Genomic DNA, 23,311 nt, shown 5'->3' on the forward strand with positions numbered 1-23,311 from the left:
AAAATTCATGGCATCACTGGGGTTAAGACCCTAGGTATGCATGCATAGTCTGAAAAGCTCCCCAGGTGATTCTGATAAACATTTCTAGAAAATCCTTGTTTTGGATAATATGTTCCTCACTGTAATCTTTTACAATAAGCACAACGTAACTGTTATTTGTGATAAAGACAGTGAAGACCTCCAAGCTTTTTAGCTGTTTTCATTCTGTTTCAGGCCATAGGTCTGTGGTATTTTCCTCTGAGTACACTGCACTCTGATTTCCTGAATAGCACTTTAGGGCTCTCTACCATTATTCCTCGATCTGGCTTATCAGAATTAAGATGGGAGGCCTATTTCCCCCCAAGGTACACATTTCTTCCACTTGATCAACCAATACTTCCTCTGTGGTTAAATTTAAGTTTCAAAGAGCAGTTCTCTTTAACTTTTTTTTTTCTTCTCGGGACTAGGGAAACAATAAATGCACCAGAAAGTCTTGCTGGAGTATTTTAGGACATTCTTCAGTAGATTACATTTCCTAATAGGGTCTGGTGTTGGCCTCTGTGAGTTTGGTTGCCTTATTGGTTGCCTTAAACTATCCATTGATAGTCCCCTGGCTAGACAGGCTGTAGTATCCTCCCCCAAATACCTCTCCCTTCTCCTTCTGTCCTCAGAGCAATCTACTACAGAGCCACCTCGTTGTCTGTACCTCTTCTAGATATGCAGCACTACACTACCTCATCTCTTACAGATTTTGTTTCTTCTAACTATATTATCCTTTCTGTCACTATATCCCAGTAGCTTTTTTCCCACCAACTCTTGATCATATATATTAAAATACATTCTTTATTATTCCTCTTCAGTGAATTTTCTGAGACTTTAAGTATAATTTTTAATCTCTGGGAAATTAAAAGTGTTATTTTGTTTTTGTTTCTTGCGGTACGCGGGCCTCTCACTGTTGTGGCCTCTCCCGTTGCGGAGCACAGGCTCTGGACGCGCAGGCTCAGCGGCCATGGCTCACGGGCCCAGCCGTTCCGCGCCATGCGGGATCTTCCCGGACCGGGGCACGAACCCGCGTCTCCTGCATCGGCAGGCGGACTCTCAACCACTGCACCACCAGGGAAGCCCTGTTATTCTTTTTATATCTTACAGTTTTCGGAGATCATAGTTTTTTAAAGAAAAAAATACAGAATTCATTTTGGTGACTTAAAGCAAGATATAATTTAGATAATTATTTTATCCTTTCAAATAAGACCTCCTACATTTAATTGACTAATAGTTTAAGCACAGGTTACTATGCTTAACTTATTTAGGTTTATGTGAATCTGAAATAATACCATTAAGTTTTCAGCTGTCTTCGCAACATCAAAGGAAAAGGACTAGTTAAATGCCACCTTTGCTCCTAAACTACCAAGAGCTAAGACACATACAAATTTTATGGCAAGTAATCTAAAACTCTTCTAAAAATGATTAACTGTTATTCTATCCAACAAGAAAACAAATACAACAAATCTATCTAATTAGTTAAGACACCAGATACTCGTCATGCAGTTTCAGCATCTAGTAACAAACCTCTAAGCTTTAAAACTGTTTCACAACTTCTAAGCACTAATAATACATTTTAAAAGGTTGATACCCACTTTAAACCACATATAGAAGTACCAGAGTACACAATTAACAAGTAAATGCGCATAAACAACGAAGAAAGAGTCTCAAGTCTAATTCTGGAGCTCAACCTGGCAGTCTCCAAAGATTTATCTCCAAAGCAAAGCCATTAGCATAACTTTTAAAAAATAGAATTTTTCATGTGTCAAAACGTGATTGACTGAATTGGCCCAAGGAACAGGTTATCTTTTTATCTTTTCAAAAATAAGAGTGCAAAATGTAACCATTAGAAATTGAAACAAAAACAAGCATTTCAGAATAGTTCTTTCAGTACCTTCAAATTCTGACAAAATACAGGACAGTAAAAAAATTAAATATGGCAATTTTGCTTACTGCTATCAGGTTTTAAAAAATTTCCATTTTTTGGTCCATATTCAGTAAATAATAAAATTAAACTTTTCATATCTGAGTTAAGAGCTCTAGGGTATTCCTTAAAAAGAAATAATGTAATAATAAATAAAAATGTTAAGACAGTTCAAAGTAACAAATCCATAATCAATACCACTAATGGTGATGTTCCTTAAACTTACATTTTAATGTTTCCCTTAATGAGTGTGTCTAAATATAAATATATACATATTTTTTGGTTGTTGTTAACAATACTCACAATCCGCCCCAAACACATCCATGGACTTTATTAAATCCAAGTAAGTAGCCTAAAATGTTGGTTTCAATGCCAGAAATGGCCAGATTAAAAATAAAGTGATTGCTGATGAAAAACGGTCTTCCTTTTATTCTCAACTATGTTTGTTATATGTGCTTTTTAAATTATTTAACAAGAAAATGACCTTTAAAATATATAATTTCACATCTCAAAGTTAATTCAAAAGAACTGTGTAACATCTCATTTGAAAATAACAGTTTCAGCAGATATATGCAAGATTCCTACATGAGTTGTAAATCCGTCATCAAAACCATCACATTTTAGTATTTTTAAAGGGGAATTCAATATAGGAGATTTTTTCTGCATTATGCAACTGATTAAAGACAGCACTTTTACATGTAAAAATAATTTACACTAAAAAACTCAGGTGCAAAAAGTCTGATACTCTGTTTATCAAAATAACAAGAACAAAATGTGAGCAATGATAAAATAGCAAAAGTCATTACAAAAAATAGTAAATTCCTATTTAAATTCCTGTGTTCACAGGTTAAAAATGTTTATCAATTAACTATATCACAGATCGTAGATACTTTAAGCTATAATATAGAAAGGTAACATGAGATATTTGAAATTCAAGTTGTACTTACCAAAATAGTTTTAACCTGAGTCTCTGACATCTTCAGAAATGTACTTGACAATAATGTATGATAAAGTATAGTTAATATTTAGTAGTATAATTCAAAGTTATTTTTCTTTGACGTGCTCTAAATACTGCTTCTTCTTAAATGTTTGAGTAAAACTATAAATATTTATTACACTTTTGGGGCCAAGTTCTCTAAACACAAGGGAGTGTCTGAATTAAAAGCTGTTACTTTTTCCTGCTATACAAACATATGAGGATGTCTTTCATGTTCAAAATGCCTTTGATTTAATCTTATTTTCACATTTCAAGTTATTTTAAAACAAATGCAAAGGTCAAAAGATTATCACAGATACACACCCACTGAAGAATTTAATACAATCTCACTAAAGGATATCAACTTAATCATCTCCTCCTATAAATATTTTCTTTTTATTTATTTTGTGTTTAGAAGTTGCAGTTTTAAGTACTATTAACAGAAAATACATAACAACAGCTTCCTAACAAGTGAAAAAAATAATTATAAATGCTGGAAAAATTGGCCTCATTGACATATTTACAGACTTTTATTTCATACAGACTCCATTGGAAATTATATGACATTTATTATACAAGCATTAACATTTCCAAATCACTGCATAGTGAGCACTTCAGTTCTTTATTGTCTATACCCTTGAAAGTCACTCAGTTGCTGAAGGCAATACTGACAAGCATCAAAAATGGTCAAACTGAGATGCTACTGATATATCGTTCTGCTCCTTTGCCTAAAGATGTTTCTGTCGTGTCCTTATGCTTTTTTTTCTCCTTGCTCCTCTGATCCTCCTGCAACTTCAGAATGATGTTTCGGATTTCTTCTCTTTTTGTTCTCATTCTTGGGGGAGGAAACCAGTTTTCCAAATTCATAGGCAGTTCAAAATTGAGAATTGGATTCTGAAAATAAAAACATTAAATGCACCTTAGAAAACTATAATAAAAAGTATCTTGGTTTCAATCACAAAAGCATTCCAGAGAAGAAATGAAAAAAATCAGTACTTACTCATTATCTATTCCATGCAGGCACTGTGCTGGGCACTGGAGATGTAAGACAAGACAGTTTCTGCCTACAGATCTTACAGTCTAGATCAAGGGTCAGCAAACTACAGCTAGTGGGCCACATTCTGCCTATTGCCTGTTCTTATAAATAAAGCCTTATTGGAACACACCCACAGTAACTCATCTACATGCTCCCTGTGGATGCTTTCTTTCATGCCGCAATAGCAGAACCGAGGGTAGAGACCATATGGCCGCAGAGCCTGAAATATTTCCTACCTGACTACCTGGTGCCCTATGAAAGTGATTGCTAACTCCAGTCGAGATAGATAACTCAACAATTAAAACAATGAATATGACAAGTATTAAGGCAGGAGAAGCAGAGAGTCCTATGCGAATACATATCTAAGGGCTTAGCACAATTTCAAGAAGTGATGTTTATGCTAAGACCTGAAGAATGAGTAGGAGTTAGCCAAATAAGGAATGACGGAAGCAACAGGGAAGAGTATTCCAGGTAATGAAATATGTACCAACGCCTGGAGGCAAGAGACAATATGACACAACATGAGAGGCTGAATGACATCCAGGGGGATGGTGTGTAGAATGCTGGAGTGAGAATGGTAGAAATGAGGCTAGAAGCTTGAACAGGAGTTGGATGATGCAGGCCACTGAAGGATTCTGGTCTTTAACTCAAGAATAACAGGAAGCCATTATAAGATTTAAAGCAGAAAAGCAACACAATTAGATTTGGGTTTTGGGAAAACAACTGTGAAAAATACAAGGCAAGAGGCCACGTCAGAGGTTGGTGCAGCAGTTTGGAATAGTGAGGCTAATGAAATGGACTTAGTGGTAGCAGGGGTAAATAACTGAACATAAGTGACACTAAGTGACAGAATTCACAGGGCTTATGGCACCATGGGTGGTGGATGAAGAAGAGGAAGAAGTCAAGATAACTGTAAAGAATATCCAAGAGAGCCCAGAGATAAACCCACACACATATGGTTACCTTATTTTTGATAAAGGAGGCAAGAATATATAATGGAGAAAAGACAGCCTCTTCAATAAGTGGTGCTGGGAAAACTGGACAGCTACATGTAAAAGTATGAGATTAGAACACTCTCTAACACCATACACAAAAATAAACTCAAAATGGATTAAAGACCTAAATGTGGGCTTCCCTGGTGGCGCAGTGGTTGAGAGTCCACCTGCTGATGCAGGGGACACGGGTTCGTGCCCCGATCCAGGAAGATCCCACATGCCGCGGAGCGGCTGGGTCCGTAAGCCATGGCCGCTGAGCCTGCGCATCCAGAGCCTGTGCTCTGCAACGGGAGAGGCCACGCCACAACAGTGAGAGGCCCGCGTACCGCAACAACAACAAAAAAAAAGACCTAAATGTAAGGCCAGGCACTATCAAACTCTTAGAGGAAAACATAGTAAGAACACTCTTTGACATAAATCACAGCAAGATCTTTTTTGACCCACCTCCTAGAGTAATGGAAATAAAAACAAAAATAAACAAATGGGCTTAAAAGCTTTTGCACAGCAAAGGAAACCATAAACAAGACGAAAAGACAACCCTCAGAAGGGGAGAAAATATTTGCAAATGAAGCAACTGACAAAGGATTAATCTCCAAAATTTACAAGCAGCTCAATATCAAAAAAACAAACCCAATCCAAAAATGGGCAGGAGACCTAAATAGACATTTCTCCAAAGAAGATATACAGATTGCCAACAAACACATGAAAGGACACGCTCAACATCACTAATCATCAGAGAAATGCAAATCAAAACTACAATGAGGTATCACCTCACACCAGTTAGAATGGGCATCATCAGAAAATCTACAAACAATAAATGCTGGAGGGCTTCCCTGGTGGCGCAGTGGTTAAGAATCCGCCTGCCAATGCAGGGGACACGGGTTCGAACCCTGGTCTGGGAAGATCCCACATGCCGCGGAGCAACTAAGCCTGTGCGCCACAACTACTGAGCCTGCGCTCTAGAGCCCGCGAGCCACAGCTACTGAGCCTGTGTGCTACAAACTACTGAAGCCCGCGTGCCTAGAGCCTGTGCTCCACACAAGAGAAGTCACTGCAATGAGAAGCCCGCACACCGCAATGAAGAATAGCCCCTGCTCGCTGCAACCAGGGAAAGTCCGTACGCAGCAACGAAGACCCAATGCAGCCAAAAATAAATAAATTAAATAAATAAATTAAAAAAAATGCTGGAGAGGGTGTGGAGAATAGGGAACCCTCTTGCACTGTTGGTGGTAATGTAAATTGATACAGCCACTATGGAGAAGAGTACGGAGGTTCCTTAAAAAACTAAAAATAGAACTGCCATATGACCCAGCAATCCCACTGCTGGGCATATACCCTGAGAAAACTATAATTCAAAAAGTCATGTACCACAATGTTCACTGTAGCTCTATTTACAAGAGCCAGGACATGGAAGCAACCTAAGTGTCCATCGACAGATGAATGGATAAAGAAGATGTGGCACATATATACAATGGAATATTACTCAGCCATAAAAAGAAATGAAATTGAGTTATTTGTAGTGAGGTGGATGGACCTAGCGTCTGTCATACAGAGTGAAGTAAGTTAGAAAGAGAAAAAAAAATACTGTATGTTAACACATATATATGGAATCTAAAAAAAAAAGGTTCTGCAGAACCTAGGGGCAAGGACAGGAATAAAGACGCAGACGCAGAGAATGGACTTGAGGACACAAGGAGGGAGAAGGGTAAGCTGGGACGAAGTGAGAGAGTGGCATGGACATATATACACTACCAAACGTAAAATAGATAGCTAGTGGGAAGCAGCTGCATAGCACAGGGAGGTCAGCTCAGTGCTTTGTGACCACTTAGAGGGGTGGGATAGGGAGGGTGGGAGGGAAATGCAAGAGGGAGGAGATATGGGGATATATGTATATGTATAGCTGATTCACCTTGTTATTAAGCAGAAACTAACACAACAATGTAAAGCAATTATACTCCAATAAAGATGTTAAAAAAAAAAAGAATATCCAAGGGAGGCGTGCATGGTATTGTACCTCTGAAGTCAAAGGAAGAACGTGTTATGTGGAAGGAATATAACAGTGTCAAATGGTGCTGTGAGGTCAGGAACAATTTCAATATAAGGGTGAGGGTCAAGCCGGATTATAGAGATTTGAGAAGCAAATAGGATTCGTGGAAATGAAGACAATGAATATAAACACTTGTCCAGAAATATATCTGTGAAGGGGAGAAAAGAAGGTAAAAGATATAGCCCGAATCATGGGAGAGATTTCTTAAGGCAGAAAGAGCCAGTGGAGAGGAACTGATTAGTGATGAGTAATGAGGTCAACAAGCCTTGGATTTGATGGAGTACGGTCATTTTTATTTTATGCCTTAAAAATTCTCCAATTTAAGAGTCTTTGCTCCTTGGAATAATTTTTGAAACAATAGTTTTCAATCTCTTCAAAATATTTGCTTACTGTGTTTTTTACACTAACATGAGATCAAACACATCATTTTATTATTTATTAAATCAGATCCAACAAACTGAAACCCACCTCAAAAAAGCTCTCTACATACTGCAATACGTATACACCACAATCACTGAAGTTGTTTTGCTGGGGTACTTTTGGATTAGAGCCTTTCATAACATCTTTGGAAAAACTTCTTTTGCATCCTTTTTTAACTTCCCACTCCACTTCTAAATACCTGCAATGATGTGTATATAGTAAGAATATATACATACATATAAATATACATAGTTCCTCATTCCCACCAGAATACAAAGTACAGGTAGAGTTTTGAACTTACTCTCTTAGAATTTTTACAACGTTTGACCGAGAAGGCCCTCTGAGTGAGTCCATCAGTAGGATACAAGGTCTATACGGTAGAAATGACCAAATATTAACACTTTATAATGTTTAAAAGGCATAAAAAGATGTACATTAACAATAAAATTTCAAACCTTAAAAATTCACTTTGTATGACTCAGTAAAACTTGCTGGGGGGGGGCGGATAACACCCTAATAATACTTAACTATCCATGGTTATATTAAATACTGAATTAAAGAGTAATAATTTAATCATATCTAAGTTATGAATATAGTTCACCAAAGTTCCTAAAAACCACTTAAAAATTTAGTAGAAAGTCAAAACAATTCTGAAAATTTGAACATCTGCATATTCCAAATTACCAAAAGTGAGACCATGCAAAAGTAGAAGAAAAATAATCCCATTTTTAACTAAAATCTATTTTAGATAAAAAAAGCAGGTAATCTTCACATAAAAGAATTAGTTTAGAATCCAGTGTTTTGGGCGAGGTTCCACTTCAGAACACTCAGTATAAATAATACTCAACTTTTAAAATTTTGTTGTTAAACCCAAGTAAGTGAGGAAGTCTAATGTAGTGCAAAAAGTCCTGAAATGATTAAAGATCTAGGTTCTTCCTGGCTAACATTTTATGGGATTTGGAAAAAAATCTCTCAACTGCTCTAGGTCTCTATGTTTTCCTTTATAAATGAAGTTTGCTTTTCAAATGCTATTAATGGAGTTTCAGACAAGATTTCCTACAAAAAGTCAAAAGAGATGAAGTCTAGAAATAGGTACTACTTCATCGCCTAAGAAGTCTGCAGACCCTGGCAAGATCTCAGAACATGTACTTCTGAGAACCAAAATAGACTCACTCTCAATTTGGGGTTTCCATCTGTTTCTTTTTTTGTTGTTTTTTTTTTGCTGCACCACGGCTTGCGGGATCTTAGTTCCCCAACCAGGGATTGAACCCACGCCCTCAGCAGTGAGAGCACAGAATCCTAACCACTGGACTGCCAGGGAATTCCCTGGGTTTCCCACCTGGAACATGTCCCTTAGGACTGCCTTAAGTCACTCCACAGCCTTCACACAGTAGCTATGGAACCAGTGTAAACTCCAATTCTCATGTTACTGATGTGAATTTGAATGACATTCTTTGTCCTTTCCTGCTCCAAATCACTATATATCCAAAAGGAGTAGTGGTTTTCTATGCACATGCACAGACATGGAAAATGGGCAAATGGAGAACTGAAATAATTTCCATTCTCCTCAACTCAAACCTTGGACATTGGGCAGGACCTAATTTTCCTCACTGACTCTGAAAGCTTCTGTGATTTTTGCTTAAATACCTGTTTTAATTAAAACAGTATGGTTAATGTTTTATTCTAACAGGGTACGTGAATAAAAATTATCATTTAGGGTCTTCCCTGGTGGCGCGGTGGTTTAAGAATCTGCCTGCCAATGCAGGGGACATGGGTTTAAGCCCTGGTCTGGGAAGATCCCACATGCCACGGGGCAACTAAGCCTGTGCGCCACAACTACTGAGCCCACACGTCTAGAGCCCGTGCTCCGCAACAAGAGAAGCCACTGCAATGAGAAGCCTGCGAACAGCAACGAAGAGCAGCCCCCGCTCTCCGCAACTAAAGAAAGCACACGCACAGCAGTGAAGACCCAATGCAGCCAAAAATAAGTAAAATTAAAAAAAAAAAAAGAGTAACAGTTAAAAAAAAAAAACTATCATGTAGTTTGCAAGATGTACGGTTAATGCTTACTGTTTACAGATAGTAGGCTTTAAATGCCACTGTCCTATTTCAGAATTGCAGTTGTCATCAGCAAGGAATCCATCATCACTGCTGTCATCCTGTAAAAGAGAGCCTACTGTTAGTATTGAAAATATACATCTAAATGACTAATAATGTAACAAAATAGCACTATTGAGGATAAAAGTCCTTGTAGCAAATATGTAAAAAAATATTTTTCTGTTTAGGTGATCAGACATTAGAAAATGTGTTACGTCACTCGATTCCAATGATGTAACACTACAACACAGGCATCTTAATGAAAGAAACCATCAATCAGAGGTCTAAGAAAACTTGTTACATCTATTTACTCAATCTAAATTTTTAAAGACGAAGTATACCATGACTGATTCTTCTCTAGTCAAACATTACGGCTCTGATTTTAGGTATTTTTACAAAAATTTAATTTGTTGGCTAAAACAACTGTTTTCACAATAGGACATGAATGACTGATATTTATCATCTTTTCACACAAAAATTTTTTTCATATCAGAAACATTTAAAGGGTTTTTGGAAACACTGTTTTACTTGACAAAACCCTTTACCCACTTCACGTGAGAGAAGACAGCTTTATGATAGTGTGTCTTATTCTACTTATTACCTTGAATGTAAAACAAACAAAGCTTTTTTTGTCCTGTGGGAAAGCTTCTGGCAACCTTTTGAATGAAACAGTCAACAGTAGGAATGATAACAGTAGTAATATACAGTTAGATTAACTAGTTCACGTAACTGCTATGACCAAAAAGGAGCATATGAAGTGCTCATTATAAACCTTGAATGTAATCCAGATATGTGTCTGTGTATATTAGAAAGAAAAACTGTATCTCATAGCCACGCACTGTAGACCAAGGGACATCACAAAAATGTTTTTTGTTCACAAGAGGATTGAGCAAAAAGGAAAAATGGTGCAGTACAAAGTTATCTTTACTACTAGATAAACTCAAAGTTTGTCTTAACAACTAAGGAAGAGGCAGAAAAAGGAAATGGAATAAGCTTTTCTCTCAGTAGAAAATGCCTGTTTAACTGAAGTTATAAAATATTTTCAAAAATATACTTTATTCTTGGTGTTAATAAAGCTTATTAGGGCAAACAAGACTCTAAGGAAATATGTTAATTTTAACTAAATATGATCTGCTCCTGCCATGATGCATATACAGCAGATTAGATGAAAGAAAAAATCATTAGACAGGTGGTAAAAATAGTGTAATTCTGCTGTGTTCGTGCACCACACACCACATAATCGAAAATGTGAACACTTGCCTCCTGAGTGTTAAGTAAGACCGAAGGTTAAGCACGGCGCACAAATGCTTTAAAAGAGCAACGGAAAGGGGTGCGGTAGGGGTGGTGGGCAGTCGCTGGGTCGCGGCGGGAGGATCCATTTCACATGGAAACTTTCCACGGTGGGTGATATTAGTTTAGTCCTCAATGGCAAACTAAACAAACAAACAAAAACCCCAAAACAAAAAATGAAACAACGTTCATACATCTATCCCGGCAACTTCTGAACTGAAAACCAAATTTGTGTTGTGAGATGAGATCCAAGTACAGAAGGCATGAGTTAACCGTTTGAAGTAATCGCCTATAAAAATCTAAAGAAAAACTTTTTTTTTTCCCCTGTACGCGGGCCTCTCGCTGTTGTGGCCTCTCCCGTTGTGGAGCACAGGCTCCGGACGCGCAGGCTCAGCAGCCATGGCTCACGGGCCCAGCCGCTCCGCGGCATGTGGGATCCTCCCGGACCGGGGCACGAACCTGCGTCCCCTGCATCGGTAGGCAGACTCTCAACCACTGCGCCACCAGGGAAGCCCAGAGAAACTTTTAATTATATAAAATACTAGAACTTTTTGCCAAGCATTAGGTTTCACCTGGTTATCCTGATCTTCTGAGAAGTCGATGAGTTCATCTTCGAGCATTTTACTACCTTCAGCTGATTCATCGCTGTAGTTTAGTCTGATTTTGCTTAAGCCATCTGTATCAATAAGAAACATAACATAATTTTTAAAAAGAACACACACATAACTTATAGTACATGATGTTAAAATTAATGCTAGTAATTAATTGCATAGTAATTATGAATACAAAATCTGTCTTAGCATGTAAATATCACAAGTATAAAATAAGTTACTTTTAAGTAAAAAACCTGGATTATGTCATCTACAGAGTTGTTTCTACTACTCAGACCCTAAAATTTATTAAACTTTAAACACTAGGTATCAATTATGTTATTAAATATTTATGTATATTTAAATACATGTATATATATATATAAAGATTTTGTGCTAGGTATGCTAGGTAACTTTAATAACAGAAGCTACAATAGTTTGAAAACAACTCAATTGTTCAATAACAGGAATGGTTAGCAAACGTAGAACATAAAATGAAATACTGTGTACACTAGAGAAATTAAAATTGTGAAAATATGGAAAATTATACAAGTTAAAAAAACATGATTAAAACAAAGTAAAACAGGCTTGCTTTTGCACAAATAATTTAAAAAAATACAAAAATGAAAATAATTATGCTAGGATAGTAGTTATGGATGAGTTCCTCAACTCTGTATATTTTTCCTTCATGTTTGGTTATATTCATAGACTTTTCAACAAAATAAAATGACACAAGCCAACATAGGTGCTGGGCAGTATGAAAATAAATGACTCGTAGAAATATTTGATATGAATTCTTTTAAAGGTCTGTTTCAAGAATCTAAATCCTTAAAAATCAATGATTTTCTTAAAGAAACAGAAGATTTACCAGAAAATAATGAAAACTGAGCAGGAACTTTGATGCCAAATATACAAATATTGTTTATTATAGAGCATACCATTTCCAAGTTTTTAAAAGCATGACTTCAAGGTATTTTAAACAGGATTTAACTTATTTTGGTACAAGTTATTAAAAGGGCAAAAGAATACTAATATAAGCAAGATAGGATGGGAAAACAGCAAGATAAAATTGCTCCTGGAAAAATACATTTAACATATATAAAAGTCCAAACGTTGTGATCGAAAACATACTATTTGAAATAATAAGGCATGCAAAGAATAACCTTTTCAATTTATCTTTCAAAAGTCTATATTTTTATGCTTTCTTGAAGCAAAAACACCTATATTTAAATAAAACTTGTCCAAACCCTCAGGCAGTTAAGAGCTAGTCACTACAATCAAGTTATTTTTGCAGCGAAGTATTCCTGTCTATACCTATCTATTACACAGAAATTGTGTCATATAAACATGAACCTTATACAAATGAAATACGTGTGCACTGCAAAAAAGGAGAAAAGTAATTTAAATAGTGTAGTCAATTTCTTCAACTATTTCGTTCAGTAAACAAATGCCCTAGTATAAATTGAGAGGCAATGACTCAATCAGCTGTTCTCCCAATCAGTCCCATTTCCTGAGCTTTTCTCACATAGTGAGATCACCTGAAGATGCCAAACCAAGCGTGATTCTAGAGTTTAAAAATACGCATTTTTCATGTACCATACAGAGCAAGACAACTACTTCAAATGGTGCCCAACTGAAAAAACACCAAATCAAAGTAGTGATAACAGACATTATTCTCCTACAGTTGACCTTAAAAACCTAATCCCCGTGGCAAGATACAACTCCACTTATTTACTGCAGCATGTCAACCGACATCAGTCAACACTCTGTACATGTTCAACGGTTAAAATTATGTTAAATGTTTTATTTAAGTCCTGTCAACGATACTCCCAGACCAAAGAGAAACAGATCACTAAGATACTAATCATAATCACAAAAATTTTTACAAGCTCTCCTTATCCTCATTTCTGATACGTCATCATTTTATCTAGGATAGACGGCTTAGCCATCCTCTCCAAGGCAGTAAAGGCTCCTCTAGAGAGCACTCTAATTCAATGTACTTTTGGGTGAGTGATGCCTTGGAAGCATCTGATGAAAGATATGAGAGCTCATTCCTGAAAAATACAGACCTATTCTAGAGAACCATTTTTCAAACTGTGGGACACTATGGTCATTGGATTAAGATAAGCATTGAAAAAGAATAGAAAAATGCCAGTGTATCACACACAATAAAGGTAAATTAATTTCCTTTAAGGAAGATATAGTCGATAAAGTTACACACATACTAAAAACAAAACAAAACAAATGCACAAACTATAATTTTTAATAGAAGAATAAACAGATATTATAAAAGGGCAAACTACATACAACAGATATTCTTTACTTTGGTCTCCATCAGGATTTATGGGTATATTTACTCAAATTTAACAGGTTATTTCTCAACTAGAACATTAACTTGTAGAGAGAGCCACCAGGAATTTCTGGGGTTTGTGTATATGAAGGAAGTCCTAAGGCTTTGTTTGTCCCATTGCTCTAAGACATGCACTTTAATTCATTTTTTAAACTTGAATTCACATTAAACTGTATGAAATTATTGATCAAAAAGGAACTTAAAAAATGTTCTGTGGAGATATAATTCACATACAATTCACCCATTTAAAGTGTACATGTAAGTAGTTTTTGGTATATTTACAAATACTACGTGCAACCATCCCTGGAGTCAACTTTAAAACATTTTCAAAATGTTTTAAATCTCAAAAAACCCCACAAAAAACAAACAAACAAAAACTCTGTACACTTCAGCTATCACTCCCTTCTCCCCATACTCCTGTCCCATACCCGCAACCAGCCCTAAGCAGCCATTAACCCACTCTACAGATTTTCCTGGGAGATTTCATACAAATGGAATCACATAATATGAGGTCTTCTATGACTACTTAGCATGCTTTCAAGTTTCATCTATGTAGCATGTATCACTCCTTCATTTCTTTTTATGGTCTAATAATATTCCATTGGATGGATGTATCATGTTTTGATTATCCATTTGTCAGCTGATGAATATCTGGATTGTGTCTACCATTTGGCTATTATGAATAATGCTGCTATAAATGTTCATGCCCAAGTTTTTGTGCGGACATGTTTTTATTTCTCTTGGGTAATTATCTAGGCGTGGAACTGCTGGATCACATGATAACTCTATGTTTAACGTTTTGAGGAACTGTCAAAACTGTCTCCCAAAGCAAGCTGTACCATTTTACATTCCCACTAATGATATATGAAGGCCTCAATTTCCGCACATCCTCACCAACACCTGTTAGTATCTGACTTTCTGATTCTAGCCATGCTGTCACGGCTATGAAGAGGCATCTCTTTGTGGTTTTGACTTACATTTCCTTCATGACTAATGATGTCCAGCATCTTCTCATGTACTAACTGGCAGGATTTTGTTGTTTTCTTTTTTTATTTTTAATGGGGTATAATTGATTTACAATGTTGTGTTAGTTTCAGGTTTACAGCAAAGTGAATCTGTTATATAAATACATATATCCACTCTTTATTAGATTCTTTTCCCATATAGGCCATAACAGAGTATTGTGCAGAGTTCCCTGTGCTGTACAGTAGGTCCTTATTAGTTACCTATTTTATATATAGTAGTGTGTATGTGTCCCAAATAAATCCCAATTTATCCCACCTCCAGGACTTTGTTTTAAAGGCAATGAGAAACAGTGCACACTGCCTTGAAGGCTTAATCTTCAGAGTGCCCATCTACACAATGCTTTCTGTTTAGCAAAATGGTAATTAATCTCTAACGTGGCTATTCACTGCCTTTTTTTTTTTCTATTCAAGTATTAAAATACTAAAACTGAAAAAATTAGTCAGAACTTGGTGATTACGTACTTCGCTTAATCTTCATTCCATTTCCTGCCTGCTGAAACAGACTTGAAAGTCAGCTAGAAAAGGAAGCGCAGTTGACCCTTGAACAACACAGGTTTGAACTGCACTGGCCCACCCACACGTGGATTTCTTTTCAATAAATACGTAGTACAGTACTACACAATCTGAGGTTGGTTGAATCCAGGGATGCGAATCTGTGGATGTGAAACTGTGGTATGACACGAATGGCTGACTATAAAGTTAGAGGTGGATTTTTGATTGTCAGAGGGTCAGCAACCCTAAACCCCATGTTGTTCAAGGGTCAACTGTATTTATCTGCTTGGCTTTTGATATACTTTTTTGCTTTATCTGCTAAATTTCCCCCTTCTGCCTTTTATCTTATACCCCCTATAGGGCACAAAGACCAACACATATGGCTAATGTCAGCTTTATGCAGCTGAGTATGTCAGACAAAAAATATTTTTGTAAGAGCGCAGCCAACACCTTTCTGACTTCCTAAAATAATACAGGCTGGTAGAAGTACAGAGTATGTTGAGCATTCACAACTTTTTCTTGAACTTTTGAGTTCAACTTTTGAAAGTTGGGACTCAACTTTCTTACTGAGTTCACATAATTTCTTCTATGCCTCATACTGAGTTTTTTCCTCCCAAGAAAATGTGTTAGATATACTCATAGTTTAGTAAGTTTGCTATCCTATATACATAGCATATTATGGGTTTATGAAGTAGACTTTGGGGTTGAAGTGGAAATTATGCAGTTGACTTGATATATAATTTAAGTATTTGAAGAGAAACCTTAGATTTCTATAACAAGTGCTAGAAATATGGACCTGATTCAAGGAATAAAACAATTTATTAGAAGTGAAGGGAAATAAAAAAGCAGAGGTTGGACCAGTGCCCTTTCTCCCACTGAAAATCATAAAGGAGAGAGAGTGAGGAACAGAAACTAGCTTTTAATTTGAATGTCAACAGCTATTTGGAGGAGAAAGCTTTAATTTCTGCCTCTTGCCCCTTGATCTCAATTGCCCATCTGTAAACTGAGAAGATCGAACTAATTTGCCTTAACAGATCTAAAACTGTGCAACTACTGTTTATGCTGAATAATTTCCTACAAAATAAATATAAGTCCAAGTTCCTATAAATGGAAAATGCAGACCTTGTACTATAATTTTAAAACTTCATTCTCTGTAAGGGTGAGGGGAGGAGACTCACTATAAAGGGGGCACAAGGGAATTTTTTTGAGTAACGGAAAGGTTCTAAATCTTGATTGTTGTAGTGACTACATGACTATACATTTATCAAAGCTCACTGAGCTATACTTATGAGTGAACGTTACTGTAAGTAAATTATACCTCAATAAACCTGACTTAAAAAAAAAGTGTGCCCTGAAATCTTAATCCTATTTCTAAAAATTCCAACTTATTCTAATTCTTTGATTTTTTAAAACATTTAGAAACATACCTGTATGGTGCATAGAACTTAAATATTCATTCTGTAGGTCACTCTCACTTTTAGTCCTATCAACAACTTTCTGGCATGCAGATTCTCCTTTATTCGATTCTTCATTTTCACTTGCAGTATGATTTATTTTTTTCAGACTACACTTCACACTGCTAAGGTTTCTCCGATAACGAGGGTCACTTTCTTCCTGTTCATTATTTGAATCAATTACAGCTACGCAATGCTTTCTGTTTAGCATCTTCTTAATTACAGGCTTGGCAGCAGAGTTTTGAGAATAACTGTCCATTTCACTGGCTGAAGGTGAAGAAATACAACTGTCCTCTACAGTTGAACATTTTTGCGTGACTGTATTTTCATGGTAATGAGGATTAGGTTCATACTTTGGTTTTTCCAAACCAGGGAAACAAACAACAGCCAAAAACCAGTGTGCACTGTAAAAAACAAATGAAACTACTGAATATATTATTAGAAAAATTTATTATATTTGGCAATAAATATTAAATCTTTTTTCTAAAGGTTTTATAAACAAATTTATTAAGAATGCCCAATTTTTTCAATTCTCAAATTAATCCACTTGTTTATAGGATCATTGATTCATTAACAGAATACAATGTCTATTCAAAAATAACATAATTTTTGTAATAACATAATTTTTGTCAGAATTACATAGCCTGCGTTCACTTTTGCAAACAATCCTTTGAACATTTTCTTGCTTTTGGAATGAAAACTTCATTGTTTTCCAGGCAATTTAACAAAATGTAAATTACATCACTGCAATTCATCATTCCCATTTACCTTTCCTTTGCCCTATTTATGCCAAGGACAAATACTATCTAGCCTCAAGATTAAAATGTCTTCAGAAGTCTAATTAGACTTTACAATTTTGAACATTTTCTAAATATTGTAAGTAATAGCTTTTAAAAAATTTTATGTCTGTGTCTTTCTTATTAATGAGGTAGGAACTTCTTAATATTAAAAACATTAAATAATTCTTGTCTCATGCTATACTAAAATAAAATACACTAAATTGAGATAATACATCTAATCTAATCATCATCACAGAATTCCAAGTATTAGTAGAATTCCAGCTATCAAGTGGGTACTCATGATAGAGCTGAATTCAGGTAATACAGGTCCCAGCAGTAGGATATAAGCCATGAGTAAGATGCTGTACAGCTAAAAGTGGGTAATATTCATTAATCTAATTAATTTTATTAAGGGCTTACAATTAGCTAGGCACAGTGTTATATGCTGAGATACAATGAACAGGCTATAGATGTCAGATAATTTATTAGCTGAGCTCAATATATGTCACAGAGTAGGGTGTTCAGTAGATATTTGCTGAATGAAAAATGAATGTTGACATAGATAAAAGTTATTCTATATTCTGTTTCTGTAAAATATTAAATTCCCCCAAGGTACTACTAAGCAACAGCACTGTCTGTCTCTTCATCAGACAGTATGAGTAGAAAAGGTCACAGATGCTGGATTCATTCTCAGTATTGAAAAGGTCAGATAGAGGAATGCCTCTCTCCTCTTCTTAATTATTAATCTTCAGGATCCCAAGGACTTAGGTCAGGTGAGGCTAGGAGAAGAGCAGCACACCATCTTTCTCACTTCATCAATTCTAAGACACAGCTGATTGTAAGTCACATCTCAACTTCATAAAGGTTATAATGTGAAAATATGTGTTTTGAAAATTGATTAAATATGGTATAATACAGTGACTCTCAACCTATAGCTGAAACCTACATCTGTCACAGTTTTAAACATTTTTCAGCTATGACAATATGGATAAGCCATAGTTTTTCTGTTGCCTCGCCTAAAAACTTGGAAAAAAATCTTCCTTCACCTAGCTGAAAAGAGAAAGCTGAATCAGATACATCTGAGGTCACTTTCAACCTCTAAGAGCCAGGGTTTTGCTTTTATGATCCCTTTTAATATCAGCTACCTTGACCTTAAGCCATCAGTGGGAGAAGAGGCTAAAACAGGTAATTTCGCTTATCTTAAGATGAATTAGATCCAAACATCTAATTTCTGCTCCTTGTCAATTGCTACAATTTTTAACAAACAGCTTATAAACTTTTAGCTTAAAGAAATTACCGCCACAAGGAAAATTAAAAATAAAATAGATGACAAATACATAGCAGCCTAACTAATCTAATTAGCTTTATCTCTTTAAAAAAAAACCCCATGATCTGGAAGCTATTCTTTCACCTACAAACAGCACAGTTCTCTTGGTGAACACTTTACTAATTCTGTACCTTTGTTCATCCTCTACCTTTCACCAACACGACTAAAAGCACTGAACGTAGCTTCTATCCACATCAGATGCTGTGACTAAGAGGGATATGCCTCTATTGCTAAATTGTGTGTACCTAAAATTATACTTTTATTTTAAATTTTTATAATTAATTTCTGACAAATGGCTTCCTATGTATATCTTCCCTTTGGCCTAGTGGGCAGCTCACTTGCTACTTTATATGACAAATTAATGTCAAGAAACTTTACTTTGAGGAAAATGAAGAAATTAAAGATTAGTTTTAAACTTAGTTTTAAATTTTTTTATGATACTATGTTTGACTCAAATATATATCTTTGAAGAAGGTGGGCTTTACAGCTATAACCAATGTTTTAACCTAGCCTACCTATCTTTGGCCGGGCTAATTAGAGGGCACAGGTTTTATGATTAAAGCATGATTATAAATAAATAGGATTTGATTATACTATAGAGTGAATTTGTTTTTTATAGTGGGGAAAAAAGAGCACATTCAGAAAATAGCTTGGGCACAAACAGGCTTATTAGAAATAAACAATCTTACAGAATACCAACCTCAGATAAGGTTACTCTGCAACCATGATAAAATGAGACAAAGTAAGGCCATTTCATAATTTGTCTCAGCAGAGACAAATATAAGATCACAATGAAACCCCTCAAAATACCAAATATACTTTTTTTTGCTAAATGAGCGAATGCAACTTCTTTATCCAAACAAACCACTGCTTCCTTAGACCTTCCACCAAACCAAAGCCCAAATTCTTTTACTGCCTCTTTCAAACACACTTTTACTGAGAGGCTCCATAGTCGCCCATGTTGTGTGTTCTCCCTTGAGGCAAGTACTAAACCCAAGTTGTCCAACTACAGGGGTAGTCCTGGAGGTCTTTCGCTGGAGGACACAGGAAAATTAAAAAATGAAATACAAAAACTCTCAAGTTTAAGTTGTATAATAAGACTATCCTATACATCTATGCCTCTCTAGTCACTGGGGGAGAATAGACTATCCTATACATCTATGCCTCTCTAGTCACTGGGGGAGAAAAACACAAAATGTTTACCACCCCCATTTACTTAGAAAATAGCTTTAAGTGGTAAACATGGTTTTCAGTGAGCAAATGACATAAATCCAGCCACCTTTTCTTCTTTTCGATTAAGAGCCAAAGTATATCTTAAACTAAAGATTCAAATTATTCTATGTGACCTAATCACCATTCTGTACATAGCAGTCTTTTCTATATAGGATGTCTGCTAGACCACAAGCACCATTTTTAAAAGATGACATTATTCTACACTGATGAATAAAATGAAATTAGAAAGATCTCTTATCTAGTGTCTGTAAAATTCAGTATCTTATATGATTCACTGGAAAAGTATATTAATTTCCATAAAGTAAAGAATATAAGTGTCAATATATACAACAAATTTCAGAAAGAAGTTAAAAAATGGATGAATTATTCACCTCAAAAACACATCTGCTAAAAACTGCCATCATATTGACATAAAGGAAATTGTTACTCACGCTTCATTAAGGGGTACAAAAATAAAATCCTTTTCAAAAATATCTACATGCCGGGTCCATGTTTTTACTCTTCCATGTCGCTTCTGCTGTATTCTGTAAGACAAGAGAGAAACTATCAAGCTTTTGAAGTGTTTCTAGTGTTTCTGCCTCTATGCAGCAATTTATACATTACAAAGATTGAGATGTTAATAGATCAGTTGTATGATTTAACAAGTTGTGAGAAGAAAGCAGAACATCTGAGATGGAGCTGGGAAGATGGGAAACTGTCCGTCCCTGAATCTGGAAGAAAGAGATTATTTAATTCATCCTACTACTTACTAGGGTGGATCAGAGCTACTATTTTTATTGTTGCAGAACTGGTTTTAGCAATGATATCGAGAAGCATATCAGACCATGACGTATAAGAACTGAGGAGAAGAGAGCAGGAAAAGTGAGCACTATCTTACAGCTGGTGAAACAGGACAGAACCAGCACTGGTCAAAACCAACCACTACCATCAACTCTAAGAAGCAAAATCAGGGATCACTGGAATAGTAGAAAATATTATTAATATTATGCACAGCAGCCATCAATTCAAGACATTTAACAGCACTTATGACAAAAAATGTTCCAACTCTTTGTGTGTATCTTGTGACCAATTGCCAGCAAGTATTAGAGCTGGATGCAGTCACTATATGGAGAGGCATTATAAACAACTCAGGCCTCATATGTAGAATGTTGTTTCCTTAACTTGTCTGAGAAGAATTATCCAAAGAACTTATTAAAATTACAGATTCACAGGTTCCTCTGTTAGCTATTATGGATGGAACATCTAGGGTAAAACAGAGCAATCGGTATTTAATAAGTATTCAAGTAATTTTTCTTTTTTAAACTATCAGATATATTTGGGAAATACTGATCTAGATATCAGACCTAAAACCTTTATGAATTCCAGGTATTCTTGGAGTTTTAGAACATTATAAATTATATTAATTTTGCTAATTGAGAATGGAAGTAAAAAATGTTGCTTTAATACAAATAAGCGATTTTTTCTAAGTTAAACTTAAGTGACTTACTACATCTGTTAAATATTTTCAAAAAGCTTGACTTACGACAGATTAGTTGTTTCATGAAGATTTCTCCTCTCTCTCTGATTAAGGCGTTTATAGAAGAAAGAACTGAATACATGAATTCGGTCAGCTTCTTCTTTCTTCAATTTTTCAAGCACCAAATACCTGTTTTACAAAAAGTAATTCCAAATAGAATGAATTTAACAGTGTATACTAAAAACAGTGATCAAATATCTATTTAGCCACCATCAATCTCTATTCCTTTAAACTGAAAAACTCATAAACAAAATTTATTTCATATTCTAGACAATGATTACTATCAGATTATATGTAGGTAATAAGTGGTGTTTGAGAGTAAAACTAGGATTTGAAAGATCTAATCTTCTAAAACAAGGGCACATTTATGAACATTCATAGAAACATTATTTATCATACCCTAAAACTAGAAATGACAGAAATGCTCATCACCGATGAATGGAAAATGTGATATATCCATACAATGGAATATTATTTGGCAATAAAAAGAAATGAAGGACTTCCCTGGTGGCGCAGTGGTTAAGAATCCGCCTGCCAATGCAGGGGACACGGGTTTGAGCCCTGGTCTGGGAAGATCCCACACGCCACGGAGCGACTAAGCCCACGTGCCACAACTACTGAGCCTTTGCTTTAGAGCCTGCAAGCCACAGCTACTGAGCCCGTGTGCCACAACTACTGAGCCCACATGCCGCAACTACTGAAGCCCGTGCACCTAGAGCTTGTGCTCTGCAACAAGAGAAGCCACTGCAATGCGAAGCCCGTGCACCGCAACGAGGAGTGGCCCCCGTTCGCCGCAACTAGAGAAAGTCCACGTGCAGCAACGAAGACCCAATGCAGCAAAAAATATATTAAAAAAAATGAAGTTCTGATACATGCTGTAACATAGAAGAACCGTGAAAACGTTATGCTAAGTGAAAGAAGCTAGTCACAAAAGTCCACATATTGTATGATTCCATGTACATGAAATGTTCCGAGTATGCAAATCCAGAGATAGCAAGGAGACTGGTGGTTGCTTAGAGCTGGAATGGGCTGGGGAAATGGGGAGCCACTGCTAATGGGTATTGAGGGTCTGTAGGGGGTGAAAATGTTCTAATATCGATGATGGTTGCACAACTGTCTGAACACACTAAAAACCACTGAATTATACACTTTAAATGGGTGAATTGTATGGTATGTGCTCTGTACGTCAATAAAGCTGCTATTTTTGTTTTATGTTTATTTTGTTTTCAACAGTTAATAAACCATGATTAGCCATAAACTGCTTTTTATAAAAACAGAATCTGTACAGTGGTGAGGTTATAACAATGACTCTTTAAAGTAATCTTACATCAGTTCTAATTTTTCCTTGCCTTAGTTGTTTTTTTCTATAGGTCTATATCAAGACAAATAGAAATGGTTTATATTACACAGAGAAATTATGATATATTAAATTTAATTATTTATGCTCCAAACTCCCTCAAAGGAGCTATGCAAATTCAAGCTTATGAGCATATTCATCTTATTAAAATGAGGAGAGTATGAAAGCCTTGTGAAACCTTACACAGAAAGAGCCAAGTACCCAGAAGGCACATCTTTGAGACCTGTCACTTCTGTCATAATATTTGATAATTCTAAAGCTCAAGTTCTGATGAAAAGGACCTAACTTACAGATTGCTTGCTTTAGGGCAACTCAGTGTGCCCCGACAAAAGATATAAGACAGTGAATCACCTCATGACACAGTTTAAATGAATCGCTGAAT

The 23,311-nt window shown here is 35.9% G+C and overlaps 1 protein-coding gene across 8 annotated transcripts in view; it reads right to left on the reverse strand.

Annotated features, from left to right (window-relative positions):
* Positions 1-1,011: 1,011 nt before the first annotated feature.
* The window catches only part of SENP6 (SUMO specific peptidase 6), a 103,106-nt gene continuing 80,806 nt past the window's right edge, over positions 1,012-23,311 (reverse strand). For 4 of the 8 annotated variants that reach the window (XM_060030333.1, XM_060030332.1, XM_060030335.1 and 1 more), the window contains 8 exons: positions 21,579-21,701; positions 20,488-20,580; positions 16,691-17,121; positions 11,379-11,482; positions 9,490-9,578; positions 7,721-7,789; positions 7,468-7,618; positions 1,012-3,815 (listed from right to left, as the gene is read on the reverse strand). In XM_060030333.1, coding sequence (XP_059886316.1) covers positions 3,609-3,815; positions 7,468-7,618; positions 7,721-7,789; positions 9,490-9,578; positions 11,379-11,482; positions 16,691-17,121; positions 20,488-20,580; positions 21,579-21,701 — 1,267 coding nt within the window. In that variant the 3' untranslated portion in view covers positions 1,012-3,608. The remainder of the gene's footprint in view (positions 3,816-7,467; positions 7,619-7,720; positions 7,790-9,489; positions 9,579-11,378; positions 11,483-16,690; positions 17,122-20,487; positions 20,581-21,578; positions 21,702-23,311) is intronic. The other 4 variants (XM_060030331.1, XM_060030328.1, XM_060030327.1 and 1 more) reach the window with 2 other exon arrangements.

This window comes from Delphinus delphis, chromosome 14 (genome assembly GCF_949987515.2).
Source record: "Delphinus delphis chromosome 14, mDelDel1.2, whole genome shotgun sequence".
Lineage (NCBI taxonomy): Eukaryota > Metazoa > Chordata > Mammalia > Artiodactyla > Delphinidae > Delphinus > Delphinus delphis.